The 17,379-nt window shown below is 39.0% G+C and overlaps 1 protein-coding gene across 3 annotated transcripts; it reads right to left on the minus strand.

The window, feature by feature from the left end:
- Window positions 1-2,089: 2,089 nt before the first annotated feature.
- On the minus strand, window positions 2,090-5,953 carry LOC137718591 (uncharacterized). 3 transcript variants are annotated; one of them, XR_015965790.1, is made up of 5 exons: window positions 5,854-5,953; window positions 5,685-5,742; window positions 2,935-5,547; window positions 2,270-2,734; window positions 2,090-2,222 (listed from the first exon to the last, which is right to left on the minus strand). XR_015965790.1 is itself a non-coding variant. In XM_068458140.2 (4 exons), the coding sequence occupies exons 3-4, from the start codon at window positions 5,510-5,512 to the stop codon at window positions 2,367-2,369; spliced, it is 2,946 nt and encodes a 981-aa protein (XP_068314241.1). In that variant the 5' UTR covers window positions 5,513-5,547; window positions 5,685-5,742; window positions 5,854-5,953; the 3' UTR covers window positions 2,090-2,366. The 3 variants fall into 3 exon arrangements, 2 of the variants coding, with proteins under 2 accessions (XP_068314241.1, XP_088555434.1); XM_068458140.2 differs by having other exon boundaries at window positions 2,090-2,734; XM_088699308.1 differs by lacking the exon at window positions 2,090-2,222 and having other exon boundaries at window positions 2,333-2,731; window positions 5,854-5,952.
- Between the last annotated feature and the right edge of the window lie 11,426 nt (window positions 5,954-17,379).

The raw sequence follows: 17,379 nt of genomic DNA on the forward strand, positions 1-17,379 counted from the left end.
AAAGAAAAGGATTCTTGTATCATGCACTTTCATCATTGCTATAAGAGCAAATAGAGTGAATAGAAGAATAAGGAATTAATGGAAATCATTAACATTACTCTTTGTTAATTAAGCACCATAATTGCTACGTCGAAGAGAATGTAAGTCAGAAGAAATATTGATGCATGGTGGCCTGGTCGGAAACAGCCCTATCAATGTTAACACTCTTCGATCTTTTGACCCAACATTTAACAAGGTCTTAATTAATGCAGCAGGACATAGAGAAGAAATCAAGTGATAGTAAACTGGAATCCACCAGAGACATGAGAAAATTTCAATGTTTATTAATTGATAATATGAAGGATAACAAGCCATAGCACCCTAAAAGTTGTTTATATGTAACGTCTATTAGCATTAGACTTTCTAGAGTACAAACATAAACAAAATGAACATATAGCAAGATACCGAAAAATATTCTAAAATCTTAAAATCTCGTTTTTGAGCTAGTATATGATAGAATTAGACCAAAATGCCTATTTGTCAGGGCAAAGCTCTAGGTCTTGTTTGCATCATTGTTCTCTTCAAAATAGATGGTCACGGGCCCCAATCAGACATTGAAGTCCAAATTTGAAATGCTTAGATCTTACTGTTGGATTTGAGCCTTTCAATTTGATCTTTAGTCCATTCCACCATCTAATCTATATAATTTAAATATAAGATTGTAAGTTGAACAAAGCTTCAATTAGGAGCCAATAAACACGTTGAAAAAAATAACAATATCTTGAATGAATTAAGCTATTGATCATCATTCCGTTACAATCATGTATTGCAAAAAGTTATTATGTAGTCAAATTTTAAGTTAAAGACGAAGTAGAATATAAGAAAAAGGTTAATGATCAAAGGTTTGCACCTTCTTCTGAGGAAAATTCTCTTGAGATTGTAAAAACCCTACTGTGGGGATAAAAGCAAGAAAGGGTTTTCTTCTTCACCTGTCTAGCATGAGCTTTAACATGTTTTTTTGTCAACAGCTTTTACTTATCTAGATGCAGCTTTGCGATTGTAGAGTTACTATTCTTTAGCCTGTTTCAATCGTAAAAGAGTCCGACAATGTGACAAAAAATAATCATCGAGGGATCAGATATTAGTACAGTTGTTCCCTGCAAAAGAAGTGCCCATACATGATGTCCGCTAGTTCTTTGACCTAACTTGCTGATCACGACCATTCAGTTGCCGCATTTTCTCTTCTTCCATGAGTAATAGTAGCCAAACAAATTCAACCATCTGTAGCTGTTTTGTGCTTGTCCTAGTTACTTTCTTCTTTTTCTTCTACATGACGAGCTATTATTGACACTCTAAACAAATTCATGCTAGTATATATACATATGTCGTCCTAATTCTCAATTAAAAACTTTATAATTTAGTCCAATGTAAACAACTGATTGCAAATTCTGCGTAGTTAAGATATAATCAGCATACTTAAGTTGAAATTTTCTTCATTTCTTTGGTGAAAAATTACAAGTATATATAGAGGTTTTTACTATCTCGTTTAATTACTCCCCTTTCTTCCTATATTTTTCCTCTCCTTACCTCCATATGTAAACCCTTCTTTTGTCCTTTGAATAAATTTATGAGAGGAGGAGAGCTCTAGTGTGATACCCACTCACTATAGGAATCAAGAATATAGTAGGAAGAATTCAAACGTTTTTTATTTTATTTTGTTGTATAAGTTTGGTCATAACAATGAAACTGACTTTCACGCATGCGATTAGGAACGGTACATTCATTCATCTTTTTGGTGGTCTTCTTTTCTTCCTTCCTTAAGAAAATAAAAGAAAATAAAGAGAAAAATTACTCCCTTTTTTTTTTTTTTTAACAAGAGAAAAATTACTCCTAGATTAATAGGATCTGTTTCCTTTCCCTTGCATCTCATAAAGAAAGGGATGAGGGTGATTCCAAAAACCAACAATTTTTACCAAGATCATTCCAAATGATCTGCACATTCATATATACTTATATAGTGAGCATATGTTTGACGAAGTCTGGTAAATCATTCCGTGAAGAAAACTTAGCAAAGAAATTACCAATGGAGTAATATTGATAAACAATTGGATTCTGAAACAGTTGCATAATTATATTAATGCGGTAACATTTACTTTACATATCTACAGTTTTACACTCAGTAGTATGTCAAACATACCATCAAACAAAACATTTGAGCTATAATACTAACAATTAATTAACACCTTATGTTACAAAATACAACAAAAGGTGGTAATTAATTCATTAACACGTACATTACGTTAAAAGAACACAAGAAAAAAAATTAAGTGAAAATAAAAAAGCTAAAAGAAGCTGAAAACAGGAACAAAAATTCCTTGAGGGAGAAATCAAAAAGGTGAAGTAACTTTTAATCCAGGAACACAAGAACTACTTGTCCTCATTACAGATTCTAGGGTTTTATATATTTCATTCGCGCATGGTCTAGCCATGGGGTCACTAGCAGTGCAGTGAAGGGCTAGGTTCATGGTTTCCACAATCTCGTTCTGATTGCTCGACACGTGTTCTCTGATCATCGAGTCGGTCCAGACATCAAGATGGCAGTCTGAGTAGCAGTACCGAGCCCACTCGATGACGCTCTGGTGCGCGCCAAATTCAGTGTCACTGGGGCCTTTTCCGGTTAGCAATTCGATCAAGACGAGCCCAAACCCATAGATGTCAGTCTTCTCTGTAATGCCGGCTTTGCTTTCTTTGTCTTCTACAAAATGAAGCTTTAGAATTTAGTATAGAGCATTTCTAGACTTATAGATTGTTTGCCAAAAGAAAATAGATGGGACTGTGTTTTATTTGTTCAAATTTATTTATTCAAACATGTAAGATATGACATGTTTATATATAGTATTTAGAGTTTAAACCAATGTATATGCATGCATGAATATATGTTAGTCAAGTACGTACCCGGAGCAATGTATGCTGAAACAACGAATCCCTTGGAGTCCGTCCGAACTTGTTCGGAGAGGCTCAATCGAATTCGAGGCTCATCTTTTGCGTCCACAATCACTTTCTCTGCCGACACACAACCAGCTACAACGCTCGGCGAGCAACAACAGTGCAAGAACCGTAGAGCCTTCGCAATTCCAACAGCAATTTTCCGGCGCTGATCCCAACTCAAATCCCTCATAACTTGACCCAACACTTTCCCTTCATAATACTCATAGAGCACATACGCACCATTTTCGGAATGACATATTCCGATCAGTTTGATCACATTGGGGTGCCTAAGCTTCCCAAGTGCAACAATCTGTGACAATAAACTTGGTGGAATTGCTTTCACAGAATCCTCTTTTACCACGAATTGCATTCCGTTGGAAACTGATTCTCCTTTATATAAAATCCCAGTCTTTTCCATCGCAATGATATTACCTTCTTTGGCTGCCGATAAAATGTCATGAATTGTAACCGATCTAGAAACCCTCGATTCGAAAAACTGCAGCTCCCAAATCCCATCTTTGCTCTCCACCGTTTTAACCTCCAAATCCTTTCTCCTCCTCCTCATTAACACAAATAAATAACCGGCGACTCCAAAAGCCAATAATGCAACAAGAAAACAAGTGACAATAAACCACCAAGTAGGGTTTCTCTTAACGCCCTTGCACGGAGGTAGACCACTAATGGTGTCACTTCCGCCGCAGAGGTTGTTGCCGTCCACTGCGCTGGCATTTATGGCAAGAAACGCTGCTGTGGGCGGCAACATCCCGTGGAGTTTGTTGTGGGAAATGTTGACTTGAACAAGCGATACTATAGCTCCCAAATTCCGTGGAATCTCGCCCGATATTTGGTTTTCGGATAAATCTAGGTCCCCGAGAACCGGCATATCAGAGAGGCTAGTGGGAATCGTGCCGGTGAGGCGGTTGTGGCTGAGGTCGAGGCTCACGAGTTTTTTGCATGAAGACAATTGTTGAGGGATGGGACCAGAGAGTTCATTGCGAGAAAGCTTCAACTGCATTAGTTCCGACAAGTTCCGGAAACTCAGTGAGATAGTTCCCGATAACCAATTTTCGGACAAGTCCAAGTTCTCGAGCTTTTCGCTTCCAAAATTTGCCGGTAACTTCCCGAAAAATCGATTTCTCGCCATATTCAGCATTTGAAGAGAGGGCATGTCCCACTTTTTGTCATCGATTCTGCCAGAGAGATTGTTGCCCGAGATATCCAGGAAATAGACAAGAGGGAGTTTGGTGAACTCGGCCAATATTTCACCGGAAAGCCGGTTGTTCTGGAGTCTTACTCGGCTCAAGCTCTTGCAAAAAGACAAACTTCGGGGGATTTCGCCTTCGAGTGAATTGGAGAAGAGGATGAGCTTAAAAAGCCGGCCTGAGTCGCATAGCGTATCAGGTATTTTTCCAGAAAGGTTGTTTGAGGAAAGGTCTAAGACAGTGAGGTTGTTTTGGCTTCCGAGACGTTTCGGGATTTGGCCTGAGAACTTGTTTGACCATAACTGAAGGACTTGAAGCCTTGGCAGAGAAGCCAAAGCGTTGGGAATTTTTCCTGTGAAGTTGTTTGAAAAAAGGTGGAGGATTTCCAAGTTTTGGAGTTGGAAAACACTTTCCGGTATCTCTCCCGAAAGAAAATTGTCACTAAGGTCGAGAGAAACGAGTTTCTCGAGACCGAATAAGGATTGTGGAACTGGACCTCTGAGTTTGTTTCCATAAAGGAAAAGGTACTGAAGATTAGAAAGGTTGCTGATTGTGTATGGGATTTCGCCGGTGAGGTTGTTGTAAACAAGATCGAGATGATTCAAGCCAAAAAGGTTACCAATTTGTACAGGGATTTCGCCGGAGAGACTGTTGTAGCCCAAGTAGATCCACTTCAAGTTCTTCATTTGGCCTAATTGTGTAGGAATTCTTCCAACAAGTTGGTTTGAGGCCAAAGTTAAGTACTCCAAGCTAGACAGGTTTGATATGGAACTAGGGATGTTTCCCACCAACACATTTCCTCCAAGGTCAAGAAATTTCAAGCTCGAAAACGATCCGATGTCATTTGGGATTGTGCCTGAAATCATGTTGTTGGACAAGTCTAGTACCTCTAGGGTTGTGAGTGAGCCTTGTGGAACTGTGCCGGTTAAGTTGTTGCTGCTGAAGTTGAGATGGCGAAGCGAATTAGACCCGTTTATAAACACGTCTTTGGGGACTTGGCCGGATAGCTGATTGTTGGAGAGGTCGATAGTTTCGACTTGGGACAAGTGGAAGATGGAGGATGATATCTTGCCAGAGATGTTTCTTCCGCGGAGCTCGATGGCTTTGATGTTGTTGTTGTCGTTGCATGTGATGCCATGCCAATTGCATAAAGTGTTGGCTGAAGTGTTCCAGTTTGAGAGGTAGTGTAAGGGGTCGTTGATATAAGCTTTGAAGGATAAGAGAAGCTGAAGCTCATCAATACCATCCAATGCACAAGTATCATTTGAGAAGAAGAATAAGAACACGAGAATGCACCATAAGAGACGTGTTTGATGAGGTTGTCCCTTTTCCATCTTAATCATCAGCTCAAATTAATTAATATCCACGTAAAACAGCACTGAAATGAGAGAGAGTAGTATTATTTAACGTATAATTAACACATAGTTCATATCTTAGCAACTGATGTAAACGTTTTCATTCAAAATTAAAGAAATTCATTTCAAATTGACAAAACTACACGAAGAATATGCTTACCACATTAACTTTCATGAAATTATAATCAAACACGAACCCAGAATAGCTTTATAAGATCCTATACAAAGATTGGAACAACACATAGTTAGATTATAACATCTGAGGGAAACAAAATTGAATGAATATAAAAATAAATAAATAAATCTTTGGTAAAATGTCCATGACGTACCTATTATTAATTAGGGTTTCTGTCTGTAGATGATGAAGAATATGTGTTTTTGATTGGAGAGGGGTTGGAAATGAAACTATTTGGTGAAGAGGGTTCAGTGAGGGAGAGTGGGAGATTGGACTGCTTAAATAGATGAGAGGGATCAAAAGATGGGGAAAGTGGGCAAGGAGTTCGAGATAATTACGAAATGGAACCTTGACTTTCTTTGGAATGATGGTTTGAAGTTTGAACACGAACGGTTGAAAGGGCAACAGGGACAGATGTTGGGAAAAAAGACTGATTTTGTCGGGTTAATTACTAAAATGCTCTTTTGACTGACTGACTGACTGGCATGTATTTGTAACCGTTGAAGACCTTCCAAACTTTCCAATGTTTTTTCTCAAAAGAAAGAAAAATGAGAACTTTTGAAGTGGTTTTACAAATTTATTGTTGCTTACAAATTAAGAAGAGAAGTCTGTTAACAAGTTAGCTTCAACAAGAAGATTAATGAGGAACGAAAATTAAGTTGGTTGGGATGGAGAAATGTTTTTACTTACAAACTCTGCCTTTAGAGGAGAGATGGGTGTGCAAGTAATAATCGTAATGGCATGTGTAGTAGAAGAGCTTTTCATAGTCTGAATCAAAATTCAAGATCAAGAAAAACGCAATTAAGAAGATTAAACTTGGAGTATTTTTGTAGGATTTGTTAAGGGAAAATGATTTTTGCATACAAATTTTTTATTTAATTGTGCACACTCTCGAATATTTAAGTCTTTCAAATCGAAAGCAAAGAGAATATTATAGGACGAAAAAAATAAACATGATTGTGCAACAAGAGAAAAATAATGTGCATAAATCATTTTCCTAGAAGGACTTGTATTAAAGTAGACAAATGTTAGGAAGTCCATATATTTATAAAGTGGAGCTAAGGTTTTAGTCTTGGAGGAGCCCAAAAGTTTCAATCTAAAATGCTCTCCTGATCTTATAAAATTTACTCTGGTGAGCAACTGACTATCGTCGTTTGAGTTTGGTATGGTGTCATCCTTAGCATCCTCTTCCTTCAACCTAAACCCCAAGTTTCTTGGACTTTCTTCCCCTCTCCCTCCACTATCCCTAGACCAAAGTCCACCTCAAAGCTCACAAGCAATCGATTGTATGAACTCCATAGGAGTCGCCGACCTTAAATCAAACTCGAAAAAAGAAAATAAAGTAAAAGTCAGTTTGGGTCCTAAGCCTACGGAAAAATCTTGAAAATATAAGCATAATACTAAATTTTTCTGTGTAAAAAAATTGCCAGATGGGCATGAAACCATCATGACATCTTTATGGCTCTGCCTCTATATTTATACCCCGTTGATGTATCATATAATGTGGTAAGCAATACATACAATCAATATACAATGATATAAATTTATTAATTAACATAACATATAAATATCACATGCCACGTCAAATTATGCATAATTATTACCGTTTGTTTTACATATTGGTGAAGTTGTGTGAACCTTTGTTTCTATTATTAATGAGCTTGTATCGTAGAATTCTAAACGATAGTGAACCTGTGCGACTCGACCTCAGCATGTGTATTTTAATACTTTGAATTTTTAAAGATACCATCGTTATTATTGTGGTCTACATCATGACACTTACATGTATATTTTGAATTCTTAATCTATCATTTCATACCGAAATTTCACTATATTGAGGATGAGACCCAAATTAGAGATGAACATCTGAAGAAAAAAAAATTGTGCATGACACTGTTTCTTTGGGGGCTATATAAACCATATTACTATGCCGATGCCATTGAAACAATATCAGATATCAAGTTTCATACCACTTTTGCCACTCTGACAATAAGAATACGAAAGAACCCAAACATGCTAACCAAAGAAAACCAAAACTTTTCATTATGATTCACATCTAACCTAGGCCTGAAACACAATAACTAGGGCAGTCAACAAAATATAGTGTGTGTGTGTGTGTGTGTGTGTGTGTGTGTGTAGTGCATATAATCTCAATAGTTTTATTTTTTATTTATTTTTATACAAATGATAGTGTTAGTGAGTTAAACTATTAGTTGTTAGGAGGGAGGGAGATCAGTGAAGATTGAATCTGTATTTTGGTGCATAAACATGATTGTTTCCGACTACTGCGGTAAAATGTCATTTGCATAATTTCAATAGTTTATGAAGAAAAAAAAAATTGAATTTAGACATCCAAACTTGCTCAATGGTTTTAAAAACTTGCTCAATGGTTTTAATGATATTCTCTAAAAGATTACAAAGCACACAATTTAATAAGGATGACATCATCACAAATTTAGAAAGTTTCTTAGTTAGATCAAAAGTCAATAGACCTATACTTATAAGTAAAATATTAAACCTAATGATTGATAAAAGAATTATCACTTAGTACTACACTTTAATGATATTCTTCTTCAATTATGAGTGAGAGATCTAGTGGTATTCTTTTTCAATTGTAATTTGAACTGCATTATTACTAGCCCATTATGAAGCTTAACTAACCCCCTCCATCTTAGAGTAGATAATATCGTTTGTAAAAAAAAAAAAAAAAAAAAAAAAAAAAAAAAAAAAAGAAAAGACTGATGAAAGAATTAGTTCTATATCCAATTATCTTAAAAAAATAAAAAAAATTAACCTCTCTAACATTTTCCATTGAAGTATTATTTCAAAATGTTAAATTTGACAACGCTACATCCGTTCAGATTTCATCATTAAAGCACGTCTCTTGTTTGCAGCCTAACAACAACAATTGTTCAAACCCATTCAACGGCTTGGTTGGCAGTTTCACACTAATCATTGTTGCAATATCTACACTTGTGCAGTCATTCATTGGTTTGTTTCTAAATGACTACTTTGTCAGACACAATTATGACAAATTAATAAATCCAAATTATTCTTCAATCCCACTTTAGTGTGTGTACAATTTATAGAACAAATGAAACTTGGTATTTTTATAGTAATTATAGTGCATAAGCAAGGGCAACTTGGTAGGTATAGCTAGTGAGCTGAAGCTGATCATGATGAAATTCCCCTGCATGTAAAAAGCAATGTTCTTGAACCCTTTTTGCTTGGACTCTAGCTTTTTATTATTATCTAGGATTCTCTCCTAATGAGCAGAGGGAGAGAGAGAGAGAGAGAGAGAGAGAGAATAGGAGAGAAAGGAAACTTTTAGAGAGAAATAGCCTCTGAGATGTGAGTATGGTACAAACATATGGAAGGAGTTACAAATGAAGGCAAATAATGAATCAGAAGAAAGAACAGTCGCGGTGGGGCTAAAACCAAAAGGCAGAGAGAGAGAGAATTATTAGGGCAAAGCAGTCTAAACAGGGGAATGGATGGATTGAAAAGAGAAACTAAAGTAGTAAAGTGGGGGGTCTTTACGTTACATACATACACTTAGTGGCAGTACTCGTGCGCACACTTTCCTCCTCCTCTATTGCCTTTCTCTCTCAACTGAGGGGATAGAGGGACCCAAAGTCTCTTTCTCGAAGGAATATACAGCGTGTGGTCTTTGTCATAACCGGCATGCTTTGCTCATCTCCATTTTCTAGGGCTTTACATTGCCCAGTTTCGGTTCCGTTTCTTTCTCTCCTTCTCTAGTTTTATGCCCACACTCAGCATTTCGGGCCTTTCCCCGACGAGTAAAATACAAGCAACCTTTTTATTTTACTTTTTCAGTTCTTATTCTCATCCTACAATATTACATGATAATTTGGCATGTATATTCTTTAAGTTACATGGTAGGATGAAAAGAAAAAGGTAAATTAAAAGGGTTTGAGTGAAAAAAAAAAAGTTGATAGCAACCAAAGTTAAATGGATTAGGTAACATTACGAGTCGACAAATTGTATTCCTCTACGTGTCTTATTCCCACTATATTTTTATCATATGTAACCCTAGGTGATCGAGCTTTTCTATTTATATTGGTTGGATCGGATCTTTATAACCTATCAGCCTTCTGAAAACACTGTGCAGTCGTGCTCCTTCCACTATGTCTCTCATGTGAAAAGGCCATTAGGAATAGAAAATACAAAAGTATACTACTTCTAGTTTGTATCACATTGACACAAAGACCAACTGGTTAGTGGGCAAAAATGGTAAGTGCGCTCGGCAGCTAGAGAGTGACAAGCAGGGAAAGAATATTTGCTTCTAACACTTCTTTATTTGCACCAAACAAAAGCGGAAATTGAAAAGAAGCTATATAGCAATAAGATATATATACCCAATCAAACACAACAGGCTCTAGATTACTTAATTATTTACTTAATTAATTTCTTCTCATATATATCCACTAGTTGGAGTTGGATGTGACCATGTGGATACGACATTATAGTCGAATATGTTTATTTTAATTGTGAATTCAGTTCAAAATCCTCTTTGGAGATATTAGCATTGAAAAGTTAACTTGTGCCAATATGCTGTAAAGAGCGCATTAAGTCCAAAACTCGGTTTTAGTGATTAATTTTGTATTTATACTAGTAAATATGCACCACTTTTCATTACATATACCTTTTTCAATCTCTATATGTATTTTTTTTTTTAAGGATAATGCTTTCGTCATTTCCACTGCAGAAAATCCTTATTTCTTCCTAACACTAATACACTATGCATACAAACATCATAATTAGAATCATTCATTTTTGTCATAATCTAAAGATTATCTATAAAATATTCATGCAATTTGGAGAACCTTCTTCTTTATTAGGAATGGTAGAAGTATTATTCTTTTCAGCCTCCGCTTGTTTCTTATTCATTGATTAATTTGATCAGTGAGTTGTATGCATGACGTGGAGCCGACCCATTTCCCTTGAATAAGGGTCTCAATAATCTCTTTTTAAATTTGTAGGGCTTCATGTTCTTAGTTAGTGGCCTAGTTCATTCACTTAGACGAAACTTTAATTATATTTACTTTGCTTTGTTTAATTTAATGACTATTATTAACAACTTTGGCTTGCACTTCGTTGTGTGTTCTTTGTAAAACAATAGCTTTCCAATGTATTATGACTGCAAATGTCAAGCAGAAGGGTCCACTACCATTTTGACTCACGGAAAAGGATCCTTGCCGGATCCTTTTCATCTTAGAGATCCCATGATCGTGATAGTTCATCGTATATCATATGGTTAGAAATCATTTCAAAATTTAAAATTTAAAATTCAATATAAATAGTACCTAACGAAAACTGACCGCATGATGTACGATGAACGGTCACAATCACTGGATCTTTAGAATCCCCAGGAAAAGGATCCGACAAGGATCCTTTTCCTCGACTCACATAGCCATTAATTTAGCCAAATTGAGCCACACGATAAAATAAAATCAAATTAAAAAAAAAAAAAAAAAAAAACAAACAAACAAACAAACAAACCTAATAATATCAAATAGAAGTGTTACACTGACAATCTATTTATACCATTATTTGTATCATCTTTTTAATAGAGGTATGGTCTATCAACACACGTGGATTTTATTTCTATTAGAGAAATGATACAAATAATAATACAAATAGTATTTTTTGTATCGAATATGCTTCAAATAGATTCTTTGACAAGCACATATTATTCTTGTGTTGTGTTTGATACTTAATTATTGATAATATTGTAATTGAATTGTTTGGTATCTTTAACTGAAAGCTATTTGTAAAGTTTTAAAATTTAATTTGATCTCGATTTTTCAATTTTTTTTACATAATATTTTGCTCTGCAAAGATTGCGAAATGAATTGAACAAAAATATCACAAGTGCTTTAGCATAATGTCGGACTGTCACATTATGGACCCGCCAAGTTTAAATTGGGAGACCGATGAGCCAGGATACAAGACTAAAAAGCAAAGAATTCACATGCAACATGCAATTTGGGTTTTAACTTTCTTGTTTAAAATAATAAGTGCTCTTTGGAACAAAAAATATTCACAAGGCGACACGTGGATATTTGGATAAAAAAGGACAAGAATAACCTTAAGGCACATCGGGATTCTTACGCGCGAGCAGCGAGCAATCATCTTTCAATCAAGTCAAAAGTGCCCAAAATAAGTATTTATTCAAAACGTATTTCATTCATCTTCTCCACAAGGTAACCCCCAAAACATTCCTTTTAAATTATGTTAATTGGTTAATTAATGGAATTATTGCCGAATTAATCCATTAATTACCAATTAAACTATCAATCACAACCAAAATATGCACAAGAGGCCGGTCACCTTCTCTCCTAAAGGGACCAGCCATGCATTATATATTTGACCTCATTTTCTCTAAAAAGCTAGGTCTACACTCTTGCTAAATACTCAAAATTCTCCAAACATTTTTCCCTCAAAATTCTAACTTGGGCATCAGAGGTTCTTGGGCCAAAACCCCCCTCCCCTAATTCATCGTGGGCGCGTGAGGCTATTGGCCTTGACCTAAGGTGTTATTTGTTTTGTAGGTGCAATTTTGTCCAAGAATAAGGAGGAAGAAATTTGCATCCACAAATTGCTGCTTTCATTGAGAGTTGAGTCCCACACTTATAGAAGACTCTTGCATCCAAGGTTTTCTATTTTCTTGTCTATTTGTAGATTTTTCGTACATTCTTATTTTCAGAATTTTTATTTACAAAAATTCTTTGATAAAACGTAAAAGAGAAGTACAATGGCTAGAAATTTAGAAAATTCAATAAGGGAAAATTCCAATATTCAAGAGATGGGACCGCGACAATTCACAAGGCTAAATGTGACAGTAAGTGGAGTGGCACCACCACCATGAGTTTCCACCATGGGAACCGTCATGATGGCCACCACGGTAGCCACCCGTGGCGAGGTCCATGGTGTCACCATTACAGCCCGAGTCGTGCCATCCAAGGTTCACGGCACCAAGGCCACAGTCCAAGCCATGTTACTCCAATCCCAACATGAGCCCAAACCGTTGCCAAGCCGAGCCCAAGCCTCACACTCACGTGCGCCACACGTCGAGCAGCCCATTCTCGTGGCCCAGCCTACTTCCATGGCCCAGGCTGCTCATGCCGAGCAGCCCACTTCTGTGGCCCAGGCTGTTCCCTTTGAGCAGCCCATTCTCGTGGCCCAGCTTGCTCCCACCGAGCAGCCTACTCCTGTGGCCCAGTTTTCCTGGCTTCAAATTTTCAGACCGACGATCGAACCGGGAACATTTTCACAGTATTTTTTTGCGGATTTGACATTTCCCAACTCAAATCTCGTGCCCGGAGTCTACCACACCTCCACTGCTCAAGGAGACGCATTCCTTCCAAGCTATTTTGACCCAAATGGAGAACAACACTTGTCTCGAAAAGTCATAGAGTTGATGAGCACTCTCACATAGCAGACGACCTTGGTGAACCAGTTCTTGCAGCGCACCGAGATGCAATGTGCCCTAGACAAGGTGTCCCGAAGTAGGACAAGGGCAGATAAACAACCTCTCCAATAAAGTCCCAGCAAGCAGCCACTCGACCAGCCACGAACCGAGCGTTCAGGCAGTGTACACTCCCGATTGGGCCATCGAGATAGCGTATACTCCCGTCTTAGCGCTCGGAGAAGCGTGCATTCTCGACTAGGCCCACGAACGATTATACATACATGGTTGGGGTCACACTCTGATAGTCAACATGAGCAACCTTCCAGGTGAACTGTTCATTCGCAGCTAAGCCCGCAAGGAGCATCCTCCACCTCACATCGGAGTAAGCAGCACGACGAACAGAAAGAAGCAGTCACTCAATCCAGCTCAACTTTAACCGGTAGCCTGCGAAGAACTCGCTTGCCTACTAGGAACGCATTATACGTACTGCATCCGCGACATAGACCAGCTAAACACATGGAAGAGCAGCCTAGACCAGCAAGTCACGGCTGGGGATAGTCGAGAGCTCTACTACCCCCAATAAAGGCAAATTCAGGAAGAAATAAAAAGACTCTTAACCAAGCGATTGTGCAATTTCCAACGCAAGAGGTCACCGACGAGGCACTACAACGAAACATAACCAACATAAGTAAGTCACCCTTCACAGACAAGATCGAGTAGGCAGAGCCTCCACGCGAGTTCAGCATGCCACATTTCACATCTTTCAAAAGGGATGAAGACTCAGAGAGACACTTGCCACAATTCATCCGGAGTTTCGATGAACTTTGGTTTTCACCAAAGAGTATTCATCCTATCACTCGATCAGAAAGAAGTCCAACCATTTGTTCAATGTCAAGATAAACCCAAATGAGTCACTCGTAATTATGTGAAGAAGTTCAAAGTAGAGAATACAAAGATAATCGGATGCAAAGGCTAGATAGCTAGAGCAGCATTCCAAAAAGGACTTCCAACAGACCACCCGCTGTTTAAAAAATTGATCATGAAAGAAGATCTAACTCTAGCAGACTCTTTCGCTCTGGCAAAGAAGCATGCACTTTAGGATGAGGCTCGCCGATGCACATTCAAGGACCTGAAGAAATACCCGACATCACCTTCATACTATTCAAACTGGAATTAGTGAAGGACTTATTCGTATGTTTGACGGTATCTAAAACAAGAATAAGCTCTTCCATCATACGAGAAAAGCTGAGGGCCCGACTACTTGTATTCCACAGTTCAAAAGCTCTCATCGATGTTATCAGAAATTCAAAAGCTAACTTTGGCAATAGTTATTGCAACCCAGAAGCTGAAGTTTTACATTCAAATGCACGCAATCATCCTCATGACGCATTATTCCGTCCAATCCAGACGTACGACGATAAAGGCATAGACCCTGGCGGATGCAAAGTTTTCTGACGAACGTAACAAGTTGGCCCAAAAGACACGCCAAGGGCAGACGAACACTGGAAGGACACACTCGAAAGCAAGTTTTTTCCTCGTTGCCCCAAAAGATTCTATATAGAAGCAATATGTACCGGCAGTTGAGCACCGCCTTTTGCTGCGTGTCACACGCCCCTAGCCGACCCTTGCTCTATAATTTAGCTCTAGAGAGGGCCAATACCTGCAGTTGAGCACCTCCTGCTACGTGTAACATGGCCCCAGCTCCACGACTCTTTATCGCGCATTCACGACGTAACAGAGCGGCCCAACAACGCCACAGATGAAGCCGAGCACACCTTAGCCGTCCATGCTCCACCCGATGGAAAATTCTAGCATTTGCATGTCAACGACGCATCCAACTACAAAGGTTCGAGAACTGGCGTAGTCCTTGTCACCCCAAACAATTTGATACCCGAGTAGGCGATCACTTTAGGCTTCAAAGTATTTAACAACGAAACAAAGTACGAGACCTTACTAGCATTCCTCTAAATGGCAAAAGACTTGGCAGTGAAAAAGCTCGTAATTCATTATGATTCCCAGCTAATCACTAGACAGACTACTTGAGGCATTTCAGACTTACACCCTCACTTAAGTTCCGTATGCAGACAACATTACGTGGACGCACTAGCTAGCCTAAGCTCCGCCTCGACCCCCAACTCAAACACTCTATTCCGATGGAGTATCTAGACGAGCCAAGCATAGAGGCGAAGGCAGCAGTCGAGGTGTCACAAGTTAGTACAACTTTAAACTAAAAAGATTCAATTGTAGACTACCTGGTCAATGACACATTCCCCACGAAAAGATTGGAGTCTAGGAAGCTCCAAATCAAGGCAGCACGCTACTACATGTGGAACGGCATTCTCATCCGAAAATCCTACACCTGACCAAAACTCTGCTGCCTAGTGTCTCCCGATGACTTGAAAGTTCTAAACTTAATCCACGAAGGCGTTTGTGGAAATCACTCCTAAGGTCGATCCTTAGCATAGAAGGCTCTTAACGTAGGCTACTGCTAACCTACTATGCACCGAGATGCTAAGAAGTTAGTACAAAAGGCTACCTAGAAGACTACACTTCAGCAGCTTGGATATCCCACGATTACTTGTTGCCACACCTTCAGCAGTCGTGACGCTCTTAGCAGCGACATCATCCAGTACTTCACCTCTGGTTGCCCCAGCCTAGGCACCAACTTCTCTAACTACTTCACCAATGGAAGACTCAAAAGTAAAAGCAAGCAAGTCTTCCGGAGAAATAGAGAAGGTCTCGAAACCTCCAGCCCATCCTTATCACCATTCAGCTGCTCATCCTCATCGAGCAGACCAACACGGACGCGCTGCAACTCATCCATTTCCTTCTTCAGACTTCCATTGATCTTCAGTACACCTTGAAGTTCCAACACTTGAGGTTCAAACCTATCGACGATTCTCTTGAAGTGGATCATTTGATTATAAACAACAATCAAACTCTTCATCCTTTGCATAAGTAGCAAAACAAAGCTCAGAAACTGCAAACTCAAGATCTTGAATCTGAGGTATGTAACATCCAATCTCTTTCTCTACACTTTCATACTTAACTTGGATCACGTCAAGCCTAGTTTTCAAGTCAAAGATCTCTTGGCGAGTGGTCTTAAACTGCAAAAAAGTGGAGGCAGAAGTATTAGACCCCTTCAAAGCAACGAGTTCAGAATCCAACCTCTTGATCTCCTCGGCCGATGAATAAGCTTCAGCTGCCATAGTCTTTGCCACCTCCTTGGCAGTTTTGTTATATCTGCATTATAGTAAGCAGAGCAGTCCTTCTATATTAGGTCGTATATTTCACAAAGGAATTTGGGCAAACAAACCTTTCTAACACCATCAACAATCTTGGCACAAGCCTCCATGTCTTCAAGCAGATATAGTTTCAAGAGCACACAGATCTCAGCAGCCTTCCTAGAAGCAGGCTTAATGGATTTCTCACAACTGCCTATGCGAGCAGTCTCCTCCTTCCCAGCAAGCGAATCAGTCTCAACAGCAGAATGAGTAGGCATTGGTGCCACTTTAGCAGCAAAGTCCACCTTATTGCTCTTCATAATAGAAAGCCTCTTCAAAGGTGAACCGAACTTGGCTCCCAATGGTCGACTTGGTATAGACCTTGGCATTGGGGGCATGATAGGACCTTTACGCTGAGCAATCGTACAAGCCATTCTCGACATGGCAGACACCACATGCTCAGATTTAGCAGCCTCATTTTTCTTCCCATTGGAATAATTCATGTCAATCACAGAACTTTCAGGAGCAGGCGGACCTTCACAAGCAGCGGAGAAAGTCTTCAGTTTTCTCAACCGACACCTCTTAAGCAGACGGGGAAGATCTCTACTTTCCACCTTCATTCATAGTAAGCTCCATAACAACGTTTAGACAAGCCAATAGATCCGCCTTGATCCTCTTTACCTCCTCTCTCGGGAGCAGCCTACCTTTCTCCCGACAAAGAGAGCTAAGCAGCCAACACTATTCACGGTACTCAGCAGGGGAGCTCAACCCATACTGGTTTTTCCTTCATTTTCTCTCTCGGACTAGCAGGCAGGAGGCCTGCATGCTCAACATTCTAGCAGCCCATAAGGCTTGCAACCTTTTCATTTCTCTCAATCGCCAGCTTGGCCTGCGTCAGAACCAAGAGTCCAAATGACATGAACCATGCGTCTCGCCTAGCACTGCCCCCCAGCGCCTCAATCCACAACCCTAGCCGCACAAGCTGCCCTTGGCTCTAGCCAAGCCAAGCAGCCCAAGCAAT

This window comes from Pyrus communis, chromosome 8, assembly GCF_041283825.1.
Source record: "Pyrus communis isolate YQ-2024b chromosome 8, ASM4128382v1, whole genome shotgun sequence".
NCBI lineage: Eukaryota > Viridiplantae > Streptophyta > Magnoliopsida > Rosales > Rosaceae > Pyrus > Pyrus communis.

Bases quoted from the DNA above. Each gene is read 5' to 3' on its own strand.
- LOC137718591 (XM_068458140.2), bottom strand. From the start codon at position 5,512: ATGATTAAGATGGAAAAGGGACAACCTCATCAAACACGTCTCTTATGG. The intron at 2,735-2,934 runs GTACGTACTTGA...TTCATTTTGTAG, and splicing joins TTCAGCATACATTGCTCCGG to AAGACAAAGAAAGCAAAGCC.